Below are 14,923 nucleotides of genomic sequence, written 5' to 3' on the forward strand. Positions count from 1 at the left end.
CCACCTTCCGCTTTTATTTTTCGTTTTAAAACTGGACTATTTTTATATCGCCTAAGTCTTTCTGAGTGAACTCTATACCCACCACAACCTCTCTTGCGCCAATTACATTTTCGCAGTGAGAAGATCCCCTGACCGGTGTCACAAAGTAGGAGGGAACAGCGGAAGGAGGTAAATCTAGCAAACGTTTTTTGGTAAATGTAATATGTAAGCTCCTTTGGCTCTAGTTCTTGTTATTCTGATACAATGCCCTGGAAAGGGCATTATGTTAATTATGACAAATCACGGCTTGAACGATCTTGTTTTGCATGTAATGAGTCTATCTCATATATTAGTTTCATCTTTTAGGTTGCATTACTGAAATAGAGTTTCACCTGTAGCACTCAAGGTGAAGGTGAAGGTGAAACCATGCCCCCACCTTCCACCCACCCCCCTCAAAAAACAAAACAAAACACCTAGCACTAATCATCCCCCCTCCTTAATATGCTCACCCCCTAAGCAAGCCCAAATTCTATCCAAACAAAAATGCTAAAATTCCCCATTCTCACAGTCCAAATCCTCCTCCCAGCACAAATATTTCCCCCTCAATCCCATCTTCCAAATTCCACAAATTCTGCATGCCCAGAAAACAAAAACAAAATTCTCCCTCCAAAATTCCCACTCCTATTACACATTTTCTCCCCAAACCCCCCGCAGTACAAATTCCCCCCAAATTCCCATTCCTAGCGTAAATCCTCTCCCCAAATCCCCTCTCCTAGTACAAATTCTCTCCTCAAAGCCTCTCTCCTAGTACAAATTCCCCCCAACAAACCCTATCCTACAAATCCCCACTCCTAGCATAAATCCTCTCCCCAAATCTCCCCTCCTAGTACAAATAGTCCCCTCTAAAGCCCCCTCCTAGCAGAAATCCTCTTCCCAAATCCCTCCCTACTAATACAAATCCCCACTCCTTAACACAACTGCCTACAAATTATCCTTCCCATCACAAATCCCCACCCCCCCCAATTCCCCCCTTAGCACAAATCTCCACCCCCCCAATTACCCCCACCTAGCACTAATCACCCCCCCTCCTAACACAAATCCCCCCCGCAGTTCCCCCTCCTAGCACAAATCTTCCCCAATCTTGCCTTCTATCTCATTCCCCCCCCCAAAAGAAAAAACAAAACAACAACAAAAAAACCCCCAGCTCCCTCACCATCCTCCTCCACCAGCTCTCCCTTCCCCGATCTTACATGTGGGGACTAGTAGTGAGAAGATGCAGGCTCTCTCTGATCTCCCTCATCCTGTCATAACAGCGATCCTCCATACAGATTACAAAGGATCACTCTTACATCCGAAGGTACATGGCTTGATTATTCATCTCCTCCAGGACTGCTCATCTCCTGGAAAGCAGATGTAAGAGCGATCCTGTGTAACCTTCTGTATGGAGGATCGCTTTTATGACATGAAGAGGGAGATCACAGAGAGTCTGCATCTCCTCCCCACTCTCTCCTCTCTGCCGCTGTCACTTCTCCTGTCTGGACTGTTTACTTTAGTACACTGCGGCTGGCCCTGAGAGCGGGTCTGGGAGGTGGGTAGTTCAGCAGGCATAGGAACAATGTACATGGGGGGTGGGCACAGCACCCCCTAGATCCAGCCATACTCACAAATATAAAATTAATAAATAAAAAAAAAAAAATTGTAATATCAACATTAAGTCCTTTTGGAGCTAAAGATTAATATTGTATAAATGAGCAGAAAACTGTTTTGCAATACATGTCAAAGCTATGTTGATATTTCAATGCAATTCTACTTATCAGTATCAAAAGAAAACGCACGAGGTATGATTCAAGCTTGAGGAGTCATTCACATCACTGCACTTGGAGTACTGCAGTATCAATCATGTGTTGTGGTTTGCTGGACTATTGAAACTTGCTGCAGGATCGACTGTTGTCCACTATGGTGCATTAAGACAGCCTATTTAGTGCTGTCTTAACGTAATGCATGTTAACGTACAACATAAAATTAAATTAAATGCACAACAGATTGCCCTGGTGTGAGTGGGCCCTGAATATTAGGCCATCTTCTTTGTGGGTTCATGCTTTTAACTGTTATTACACCATCATACAGTTATAGCAAAGATATAAGGTTTAGCTAGGGAACATTTACATACACACATTGCAAGGTTTCCAAATTTTATGACTTCTGCCATTGTCCATCATTTGTTTTCTTATAAGAGCGAGGCTTTCTATCAGGAAATAAAGATATGCATGGGTAAGGGTGTTTCTTCAGAAATTGAAGTGCTGATCTTATATCGTCTACAAAATGTGAAGGCTCTGCCTCAGGTGATGTAGAGAAACACTGCAAAATATGAGCACAAGGTTAACACATTAAATAACTTCAATCTGCAATCAGTCATTTTAGTTATCACATATTTTGTCCCACCACAGACATATGGCAAAACTTAAGTCTGAAGCTGGATCTAAACACGAGATGGTTTTTGGTTAGCAAAAGCAATCCTTAGCCAATAGATCTCAGGTGGATTTATGATATGAAGGTTTTGGCTCTGGGAGGTCTTAACATTGTATTTGTTCTTAACAGTTTCATTTGCGATTTTTAATTCCCTCCCCAGCATTATTTTACACATTTATAATTATTGGACCATTTACATTAAAATATTTTACTGAGCGTCCCCCTTTATAGAATTCTTTATATACTCTAAAGGGGAACCAAATAAAATTTTAATTTTGTTTTTATATTTTTATTAATTTTTCTTTTTTTTTGGGGGGGGGGGAGTGTTATAGGCCCCCCTTTAATTTCAGTTTTTGTATTCCAGGTCTTTTTTTTTTGCACACATGAACGTTAATGGCATCCCAGTCTTCTTCCCCAGGGTTCAATATTGAGTTGTCCCATCCTTTGCAGTTATAACAGCAACTCTTCTGGGAAGGCTGTCCACAAGGTTTAGGAGTGTGTCTATGGGAATTTTTGACCATTCTTCCAGAAGCACATTTGTGAGGTCAGGCACTGATGTTGGACGAGAAGGCCTGGCTTGCAGTCTTCGCTCTAATTCATCCCAAAGGTGTTCTATTGGGTTGAGGTCAGGACTCTGTGCAAGCCAGTCAACTTCCCCAAACTCGCTCATACAGATCTTTATGGACCTTGCTTTGTGCACAGGTGTGCAGTCATCTCGGAACAAGAAGGGGCAAAGTTGAGAGCATGAAATTGTCCAAAATAGACATGGTATGCTGACATCTTAAGAGTTCCCTTCAGGAACTAAGGGGCCAAGCCCAACCCCTGAAAAACAGCCCCACATCATTATCCCCCCTCCACCAAACTTTACACTTGGCACAATGTAGTCAGGCAAGTGCTAATCTCCTGGCAACCACCAAATTCAGAAACGTCCATCGGACTGCCAGACAGAGAAGCGTGATTCATCACTCCAGAGAACACATCTCCACTGCTCTAGAGTCCAGTAGTGGTGTGCTTCTGATGTTTTGCATTGCACTTGGTGATGCTAGGTCTTTTGCTTTTGACTCTGCAGACATTTAGCGACTTATGCACACTTCAGCATGCTAAATTAGAAAAAAGAAAAAATTAGCATATTTGGATAATGAAATAAATAAGATCAGAGAACAGCTCACCCCATTTAAAGGCACAGAGTATACTGCAGAATCTAATAAGCTACAAACATACCTGGAAAGTGTAGAGCGGACACAGAAGAACAAAAAATGGAAAAAGTATTCCAGGGACACCAAAGACTACCAAGATAATGTGGTATTCAATTGGCAGGTCCCCAAAATAGATATTGCCCAGGAGACATATCCTATAAATACCAACTCAAAACACAAGACTCCTAGAAAAAGGAAAGTAAGCTATTATGAGTCAAGATCACCTAATAAACAACACAATAGACATCCTTCTTTCATACCGGTTCAAAATAGTTTTGAACCCCTCTATGATATGGATGATAATAACATCGGATCTAGGGATATGAGATGGCATCCAGCCCGCTCTAAGGAGAGTCATCCCTCCAATGGGGGCTACTACCCACAATCACCAAAACATAGGCAATATCATCACTCTAATAATGCCCAATATCAGGGCGTACCCAGGAGTATACAGGGGTCCCCCAGACATCCTAACGCATATCCTAAGGGACAACCATACCATCCACCACACAAGAGGTCATCCAATCCCAATCCTAATAATCGCAATAATTCCAATAATTATAATCATGGATATGATCACCATCGGATCAATACCAACAACCATAATCAATACTCAAACAATCACCAAGACCCACAGCCACGTGCACATTTTTTAGGAGGAGGACATACACGAAAGAGAAGTGTAAGAGCAGAGGACGGAGGGGAGGAAAAAGGGTTAATAGACCCAAAGAAAAGGAGAATGTGATAGGGAAAGGTATATATAATTTAAGTGGGACTTCCCTGACCAGAGAGGAACTTGTTGAGTTTGGTTTTAGGTGCAAATTTCAGACCTTTGTCCAAAACAACAAGTTTCAAACTTATGTGGATATACATACATTTGCCAGGAAACTATCAATTAAGAGACATTTTATGAGCAAATCGATGGGTTCAAACAACTTAACTACTAATTCCCATTACTCTAATCTCCGTAATGCGTCTTTATTTAACCCCCCAACCATATAAACAATCGTACATTAACATCTTTAAGGAACTAGTAATAAAGGATATGGAGGCGGTTAAGGTCAAGAAACCCCATAACCCCAAGGATGTAGATACAGGTCTCAAATCTTTACTAAATAACAAGGACTTAGTGATAAGACCTGCAGATAAGGGTGGGGGTGTAGTAGTGTTAAAGAAAGAGGATTATATGTCAGAGGCTCTAAATATCCTTGGAGACAAAGATACTTATACTTTACTCCCCAAAGACCCACTTAGTACATACAAACGTACTTTAATGGACCTTATCAGAGAAGCATATGAACAACATGTAATAAACATTAGGGAGAAGGAATATTTATGCCCTAAAGCACCCAGGCTACCAGTATTCTACTATCTCCCTAAGATCCACAAGGACCCTGTACATCCCCCCGGCAGGCCTATAATAAGTGGAATTGGGTCCTTATGTTCTAGAGCTGGGGAATATATAGACTCTTTTTTGCAGCCTCTAGTTCATGATACCCCCTCATATATTAAGGACACCAAGCAGGTATTGAATGACATTAGCACGCATAATTGGGATCCCGCACTCAGTACGTTTCTGGTTACAGCGGATGTTGTATCACTGTATAGCAACATCAATCATGGTGATGGAATGTCAGCAGCTGATTATTACCTTAATCTAACTAATAATATCTCCACTGCACATAAAACATTCATTTTGAACCTTCTGAATTTTTCTATGAGTAAAAAATACTTCTGGCTTGATAATAAGTTCTACCTACAAACCAGAGGTGTTGCAATGGGCGCAAAATTCGCTCCCAGCCTGGCCAATTTGTTTATGGCCAGGTGGCAGGAGGATATCGTCTATTCCAGAGAGTGGCCAGAACTGATATTCTATAAAAGGTATATAGACGAAGTCCTCCTAGTATGGCAAGGGGAAGAAACAGCCCTAATTAACTTTTTTGGCACATTCAATAATAATAGTCTGAATATCAAACTCACATATGAATACAGTACTGAATATGTGAATTTTTTGGACATCACTATTATTAACATAGGGGGTAAATGTATTACTGAAGCGTATTTCAAACCATCAGATAGGAATGGTTACATCCCTGACAGCTGCCATCATCCAAAATGGTTGGCCGGTATTCCTAAAAGCCAATTTGTGAGGTTAAGACGCAATTGTACAGAAAATGTGACCTACCATGAGAAGGCACAAATCCTCAAACAGAGGTTCATAGATAAAGGCTACATGGCTGACTCCTTAGATCAAGATATTAATATGGTAGCCAATTTGGATAGACATGACACTCTCTGGACTACCTAAACGGAAAAAATAGATTTTCTGCCCATTTATCACCCCTTACTCAATACAGCACAAAACTATTCGTCATATTGTAAATAAGCATTGGGAAATACTCAGGGCGGACCCAATCCTTTCAAAGGCCATACCCCAAAAACCGGAGGTTATCTTTAGGAAGGCCTTAACATTACGTAATACTATTGCTCCAAATATTATGGATCCCCCTGTACGCCCAACTTTTCTTGGGAATCTTAAAGGTTTCTTCCCTTGTAAAAAATGCCAATTATGCAAGCACAGTAGAATGTCAAAAAGAAAAATTGAGTCCTTTACCTCTACTGTAACCGGTAAGGATTATGAGATAACTTTTCATTTCCTGCAATACACGATACGTAGTGTATCTCCTAGAGTAGAATAAGTATAAATCAGCACACATATATATATAAAATCCTCAAAAATCCCTTAAAGTCATATCAATATCCTTCCCCTGAAGTACTAATAAAATATATATTCATTGACTTAAACCCAAAAACCCACAATTATAGTGAAAAGATCAAAACCCAAAGAGATTACCCAAAAAATAAAAAATATCAAATATATATAAAAGAACAAAAATAAATAAAGTCCCAATATGCAAAGTGTCCAAATAATGTGTCCAAACAAAGATCAATTTCTTGATAGGAAGACGCTTCCTACTCCACTGAAGAAGATGCAAATCAATCACAGGTGCTCTTCAAATACCTCAAAAAACAAAATCTCAACATAATATATTACCTTTTAAATCCCAGAACTAAAGTGCCACATGTGTATCATGCAAAAAAACACTCCAGTGTCACAGCACTCATGTGAGAGAAAAAAAAAAAAAAAAAATTTAAATTTTAAATATCACTGCAAACTATATATAAAGTGCATAATTACCCTAAAACAAACAAATTCCAGTTTGTAATCAACCACATATGTACAGAGTGTCCTTAGATTGGTATCCTCTTGTTCCTCAGGACCTCACAAACAGACCAGGAATCAGTATGTGAATTATAATCATATATAAAATTTATTGTAGCCACTTACATATAAAAACGATAAAATCAGCAAGACAGCATCCAACTCCTCATGCCCAGTATGCGATCCCCTTTCCGTGTGTAGAGGGTCTCCCGATCACCAGGTAATTCCCCCTTGCTACTCCTATCCAGCACTATCACTTTGTAGCTCTGGGGGACACCTGAAGTGCACCGTTACTCTCCAGACCTACAACACACAGGGATTCCAGAATCCAAAATGGCTGCCGCAGCACTTCCGGGAATTAAACCACCTGCAGCCATTTTGGAAACTGAAAGAACAATTTTAAATAACCATAAGGTCGGGGGTAACACCACCCCTTCACCATTGATTACAAAAATCTACAAATAATAAAATCATTCACAAAAATTATAAAATATTAAAGAATATAAGAAGTACATGCTAAAAAATCTAAATTAAAATAAAAATAAGATAAAATAAAATGAAAAAAAAAAAAAAAAAAATTACATTTAAAAAAAAAAAAAAAAAAATTAAAATTACAAATCAGAAATAAAACAATTTAAATCCAAATCAATATTAAGACCCCTAGGTTTCAAGGTATTAAGTTTAAAGATCCAAAAAGTTTCATTACGGGATATTTCCTGTACTTTATTACATCCCCTCCAATGAGTATCAAGAATATCAATACCACAAAAACTCAGAACACTAGGATCCGAATTGTGAAAATCACGGAAATGCTTTGAAACACTATGTTCCTTCCTTCCTTTTTTTATGTTCCCCACATGTTCTTTAAGTCGAATTTTAAGATCTCTTTTCGTTCTACCCACGTATTGGATTTTACAGGGACATTCCAACAAGTAGGTGACATACTTCATATTGCATGTTATAAACTTCTTGATCATAAACACCTCCCCCGTAACTGTAGATTTAAACGTGGAGATCTTTTTCACTTTAATACCAGTCGTTTTACATATCCTACACTTCCTACATGGGAAGAAACCTGTTAATCCAAACATCCGTGATTTTCTAGGGGGGGAGATAATCCCTTTTACTAATAGGCCCCTCAAGTTATCACTTTTTCTATATATAAACGAAGGTTTCTCAGGTAGCGTCTTGGCTAGAATATCATCTTTGTGTAACATCGGCCAATATTTTCTAATGACATTCTCCACTTCCCTATACTGGCAACTAAATTTGGAGATAAAAGCATATTCCATTGAACTTTTCCCCTCCCTCCTTTTTTTCTTAATATTTCTCTTCTCCTTCCCATCTCCTAAATACTTTCTACTTACTGCATATCTCATCTTCTCTAGAGAATCCTGATCATACCCTTTAGCAACAAAACGTTCCTTAATATATTCTGACTGTACAATATAGTCTTCCAATCTTGTGCAGTTTCTCATAATACGAATAAATTGGCCCTTAGGAATCCCTTGAATCCACAAAGGATGGTGACAACTACTAGTCGGGATAAATCCATTCTTGTCGGTATCCTTAACCATTAGCCGCCCGGCCAATAGCCGTTTGGCGGCTTGAAAAGCGCTGCAGCTTTCGGGGTCCACGCCATTTGGCGTGCTCCCGCACATGCGCCGTTTGCGCTATTGCAGAGCGGCGCAGCAGCGGGATCTGTCACCGCCCGTGCACCTCGGACACGGCCGATGACAGATCCGAGTACCGGCTCCCGTTGCCGGTACCATGTGACCTGCCGCGACCAATCACAGCAGGTCACATGACAGTTGTATACAATGGATGGCTTCATTCATGATGCCATCCATTGTATACTAGTGCCTAGCTGTGAATGGTCACAGCTAATCACATGCACATGTCATGTGATTAGCTGTGACCAAATCACAGCTAAGCACAAAAAAAAAAAAAAAAAAAAAAAGCTGAATGAATCGATTTCATTCAGCTAAATGCTTGCTTATAGCAAAGTAATTCTTTGCTATAAGCAAATTGTGTAAAAAAAAAAAAAAAAAAAAAATACTGATCACTTCCCCAAAGTAGTACAATGTTACTATGGTAACATTGTACTATTTTGGTCATAGTAAAATATGAAAAAAAATCTTAAAAAAAATAAAAAAAAATGTAATAAAAAATTAAATATAATAAAAAAATAAAAAAAAATTAAAAAAAAATATAATTTTTTTTTTTTTTCATACTGTCACCAGTCAGTGTCCCTGTTCACCGCCATGCCAGTTATATGATGACGCTGTACTGCACTGGTGACAGTATGTAAAAAAAAAAATAGTGAAAATAATATTTTTCATTTTTTCATTTTCGGAAAAATTATGACAAAAAAATACAACTTCAAAAAACTCGCCATGCCTCTTATGAAGTACGTCCGACTGTCTACTCAGCAAAAAGGGGTCATTTGGGGATATCTGTACTATTCTGACATTCTTGGACCTCAAGAAATTAGATTGGCTGTCAGTACTTCAGGATTGATCAATATTCAGATCTATACCATAGTTTGTGAACTCTATAACTTTCCTACAAACTAAATAATACATCCTAATTTGGGTTATTTTCACCAAAGACATGTAGCAGAATACATCTCGTCCTAAATTTATGAAGAACAATTATTTATTTGTAAACTTTTATAACAGAAACAAAGAAAAATGTGTTTTTTTTTCAAAATTTTTGGTCTTTTTTTGTTAATTTAGCAAAAAATAAAAACCCCAGCGGTGATTAAATACCACCAAAAGAAAGCTCTAGTTGTGTGAACAAAATGATAAAATTTTAGTTTGGGTACAATGTTGTATGACTGCGCAATTGTCATTCAAAGTGTGAGAGCGCTGAAACCTGAAAAATGGCCTGGGCAGGAAGGTGTAAAATTGCACGGTATTGAAACGGTTAAAGAACATTTTGAAGCACAATCTATTCTCATACTTGAAAACATGTAAATCCAAAAAATTGGCCCATTCCGTACTACTACTAGTGGTGAAACTCAATCCCAATTTGTTATTATAAATATTTTCCAAGAAGATCTCAAAGTCAGATTTATCTCCTTCCCACGCTATCAAGATGTCATCAATATAGCGCCTCCAGACTTTTAGACCCATCCAATTTTTGCCAAAAATCTCAGACTCCTCCCACTTGGCCAAAAAAATATTGGCCAAGCTGGGAGCGAATTTGGCACCTATTGCCATGCCCTTTTGTTGGATGTAAAATTCCCCCTTATACCAAAAGTAATTATTACTCATACTAAAATCTAGAAGCTGTATAATGAGTTTACGCTGTTTTCTATGGAGCTCCGAATGGTTCTGTAAACCCCATTTTATGGCCTTAAGGCCATCTTCATGCTTTATATTGGTATACAGGGAATTAACATCAATAGTGGATAGTATTGTATCTTTAGTTACTTTCATTCCTTCCAATAAATTTATTACATCCTGACTGTCTTTCAGGTATGAGGGCATTTGTTTTACAATGGGTTGCAAATAGAAGTCAACATATTGTCCTATTCTAGAATGTACCGAACCTATCCCATTAATAATGGGTCTACCTGGGGGATTGGTGATACTTTTATGTATCTTAGGAAGAAAATACATAAATGGAATACGACAATATGATGGAACTAGAATTTTTGCTTCTTTTTCATTGAGAATGAGATTTTCTCTGGCAGTGTTAATTAACTTTTTTAAGATCTTTCGATATACTAGTGTTGGATCTTGTGGGATTTTACAATAGGTATCTGTGTCACCCAGAATATTTTGCATTTCTTCCTCATATTGTGTTCTATTCATAATAACCACTCCCCCTCCTTTGTCCGCTGGCCTAATTACAATATCCTTCCTATCCTTCATACTTCTTAAGCCCTGATATAACGCTTGCTCTTCATACACTTTTTTACTTTCTAACTCATATAATTCATCTATGGTCATCCGCTTGAACACTTCAATAAATTGATTCCTAGAATTTAAAGGATTAAACGTTGATCTATTTTTAAGATCGCTATGTAGAAATCTCAGATTATTCACCGGATTTGCCATTTTAGTAGGGCCAGGTAGGGAAGAGAAATATTTCTTTATATTAAGCCTTCTAACATATTTATTAATATCAATAAATACTCCAAATTTACCAATATTACCTTTTGGTGCATATTTTAGGCCTTTATCCAATAATTTAATTTCATTTTCAGTAAGTTTCGTAGAGCTTAAATTGTAAATCCCCTCCCCTATGTTTCTTTTCTTTTCCTTTTGTTCAAATTTTCTTTCTGGGGAACAGAGTCCTCTGGTCTCCAAACTTGTGGTTGTACCTAGTCTTCTCTTCCCTGATACTCCCCTTCTCTCCTGTAAGGGGGATTCCAATATCCTTGATACTCCCATTGGTTGGGATAATAGAATTCCCTCTGGGGTGGACCCGGAGGACGACCTCTCGGATTTCTCTGAAAAAAATTTCTCTGAGGGCCACCTCTTCCTCTATAGTTGTTATAATTATTATGGTATCCATTCTTACCCCCTGATAGGGGTTGGAACCTATTCTGAGTAGGAACATTAAATATTTGGTATGGGGAATTAGGGGGCCTGGGAGAACCCCTATTAGTATTACCAGGTCCTCTATCCTGTCCTTCCGTTTTTTTTGGGATGTTGGATTTATTTTTATTACCCATACCCTCATTCACCCGGGGTAATATTGGTCCTTTACCAGCCTCTATCACAGAGACTGCCGGTGATGACGCACCAGAACTAGGGTTCAATTCCACCACCCCCTGCCATTTATACATATTGTTACTACGATAATCCTCCATATCCCTAATAAACTTTTTTTGTTTTTTCTTTTTTATTTCCATATCCTTTTTCTTCAAAAGTTCATGTATAGCATTACAACGATCAATATATTCCTTATTTTCTTTAAAATTCTCCACTTTGTTCTTAAATTCAATCAATTTGGATTCAATTAACCCCAACTTTCTCCTTTTCCTATCCAGGAGTAAATTTAGCAATTGTTTCTCACAGCTATGGAAGAAATTTTTCCACTCTAACATGGATTCAGGATCCTCAAGTCCATCATTGGGGCCTAAATCCCATCTTAATCTCCTGGGGGTAATTCCTTCCATTAAATATTTCTCCAAAGTTAGAATATCCCACCACAGCTGTATTTTCTTTTCCATCGCATACTGAACTCTTTTTGTAACAAATTCTATATTCTCATCCCTGGCTGCTCTAGTTGTGGAAAATACCTCCTCCACATTAATATTTCTAGTATCCAAAAAATTAAAAACTTCCATTTCTATTTTACCACCCCCCACTTAATTAAACCAAAATGTGTAAGCCAACTACAATTCACACCCCCTGGTGTAAAAAACAGAATAAGTATAAATCAGCACACATATATATATAAAATCCTCAAAAATCCCTTAAAGTCATATCAATATCCTTCCCCTGAAGTACTAATAAAATATATATTCATTGACTTAAACCCAAAAACCCACAATTATAGTGAAAAGATCAAAACCCAAAGAGATTACCCAAAAAATAAAAAATATCAAATATATATAAAAGAACAAAAATAAATAAAGTCCCAATATGCAAAGTGTCCAAATAATGTGTCCAAACAAAGATCAATTTCTTGATAGGAAGACGCTTCCTACTCCACTGAAGAAGATGCAAATCAATCACAGGTGCTCTTCAAATACCTCAAAAAACAAAATCTCAACATAGTATATTACCTTTTAAATCCCAGAACTAAAGTGCCACATGTGTATCATGCAAAAAAACACTCCAGTGTCACAGCACTCATGTGAGAGAAAAAAAAAATAAAAAAATTTAAATTTTAAATATCACTGCAAACTATATATAAAGTGCATAATTACCCTAAAACAAACAAATTCCAGTTTGTAATCAACCACATATGTACAGAGTGTCCTTAGATTGGTATCCTCTTGTTCCTCAGGACCTCACAAACAGACCAGGAATCAGTATGTGAATTATAATCATATATAAAATTTATTGTAGCCACTTACATATAAAAACGATAAAATCAGCAAGACAGCATCCAACTCCTCATGCCCAGTATGCGATCCCCTTTCCGTGTGTAGAGGGTCTCCCGATCACCAGGTAATTCCCCCTTGCTACTCCTATCCAGCACTATCACTTTGTAGCTCTGGGGGACACCTGAAGTGCACCGTTACTCTCCAGACCTCCAACATACAGGGATTCCAGAATCCAAAATGGCTGCCGCAGCACTTCCGGGAACGTCACGTGCCCTGGACGCGTTTCGTCTCTTCTGGACTTTGTCAACAAGGATACGGACATAAGGTTCCAGTTCTTTAAGTACCCACTCCTAACCTGGCGGAAATACCTCAGCGGCCATCTTACAAAGTGGAAAATTGAGATGAATGACTACCACAGCTGATATACCATGCTAGATAGTCATCCCCACCCCATAGCTCTCATCCCTAAGTTAACCTCAAGCCATACTTCAGTCCCAAGGATAATTAAACCCGATCACCAGGTAATTCCCCCTTGCTACTCCTATCCAGCACTATCACTTTGTAGCTCTGGGGGACACCTGAAGTGCACCGTTACTCTCCAGACCTACAACACACAGGGATTCCAGAATCCAAAATGGCTGCCGCAGCACTTCCGGGAATTAAACCACCTGCAGCCATTTTGGAAACTGAAAGAACAATTTTAAATAACCATAAGGTCGGGGGTAACACCACCCCTTCACCATTGATTACAAAAATCTACAAATAATAAAATCATTCACAAAAATTATAAAATATTAAAGAATATAAGAAGTACATGCTAAAAAATCTAAATTAAAATAAAAATAAGATAAAATAAAATGAAAAAAAAAAAAAAATTAAAATTACAAATCAGAAATAAAACAAATCATCAGAGGTGAGGCCAACCTCTGATGATGTGCAGGAGCACGAAAGGCCTTAGGAGGAGCCAGCAGAGCGTGACATTCAGCCGCCTGGAGCCACGAGGAGGCCCGGCGGCCATCTTACTTTTGGGTCAGTTACACTCTCAATTCATTGTTCACTGTCATAGTGTTTCTGCCCTGTTTTTAAGTTCAAAAATTTTTGGAATAAACGTTTTTGCTTTTTACATACTACACTATGAGGTGTTTTTTGGCTCCTATCTGGAGCTAACATATTTCAGGAAATTCCATTTCTCATCTTCACCACCGGAGGGAGTCCCTTACTTAACATTCACCCAGTCTTAAGGGGATTTTTGGATCTGGAAGTTGTCTATTACACTGAGATCTCACCTGTTCCTGGATGGCTATCTATTGTCCCCGCATGATGGATTTCCAGTGGTCATACTACATATGCGCTTTTTTATAGCGCGTCCGGTGAGTGCGCAATTTTACTGTTGGATCCTGGTTCTTTTCACTTCATGCAAGATCCTGCGTTTTATTTGGACATTATTATTTATCTGATATATTTATTTTTGCTTATCATATTTGTGTTTTAGTTCATTTGAGACACATATTTATTAGCGCCGCACTTCTTATATTCTTGTGTATTTTGAGGGTTTTGCTGTGATTACCTTGAATGCATTGGCTGCTGCTGAGAGAGCGCTCACTTTTTTATTTTTTCTTCTTTAAGTCACCAGGCACGACAGTGGGCTCTGAGTCAATTGGCACGACAGCGGGCACCGGGTCATCAGGTACCGGATCGTCTGGCTCGACAGCAGGCACCGGGTCATCTGGCGCTGGATCGTCTGGCTCGACAGCGGGCATCGGATCACCAGGCATGACCGCGGGCACTGGGTCATCAGGCATTGGATTGTCTGGCTCGACAGCGGGCATCGGGTCACCAGGTATGACAGCGGGCACTGGGTCACCAGGCATCAGGTCATTTGGCTCGCCAGCGGGCACCGCATCATTGGGCAAGGCAGTGGGCACCGAGTCACCAGGCACGACAGCGGGCTCTGAGTCAATTGGCACAACAGCGGGCACCGGGTCATCAGGTACCGGATTGTCTGGCTCGACAGCAGGCACCGGGTCATCTGGCACTGGATCGTCT

General features: G+C 39.0%; 1 protein-coding gene across 1 annotated transcript in view; it reads right to left on the reverse strand.

Moving 5' to 3' along the window:
* Window positions 1–1,694: 1,694 nt before the first annotated feature.
* NTAN1 (N-terminal asparagine amidase) overlaps window positions 1,695–14,923 on the reverse strand; it is a gene marked incomplete at its 5' end in the record, with an annotated part of 545,039 nt that continues 531,810 nt past the window's right edge. The window contains one exon of the mRNA XM_089656218.1: window positions 1,695–2,337. Within this exon, the coding sequence (XP_089512344.1) occupies window positions 2,173–2,337 (165 nt within the window). The remainder of the gene's footprint in view (window positions 2,338–14,923) is intronic.

This window comes from Staurois parvus, unplaced genomic scaffold (genome assembly GCF_062004578.1).
Source record: "Staurois parvus isolate SC_StPar_1 unplaced genomic scaffold, SC_StPar_1.0 ptg000895l, whole genome shotgun sequence".
NCBI classification, from domain to species: domain Eukaryota; kingdom Metazoa; phylum Chordata; class Amphibia; order Anura; family Ranidae; genus Staurois; species Staurois parvus.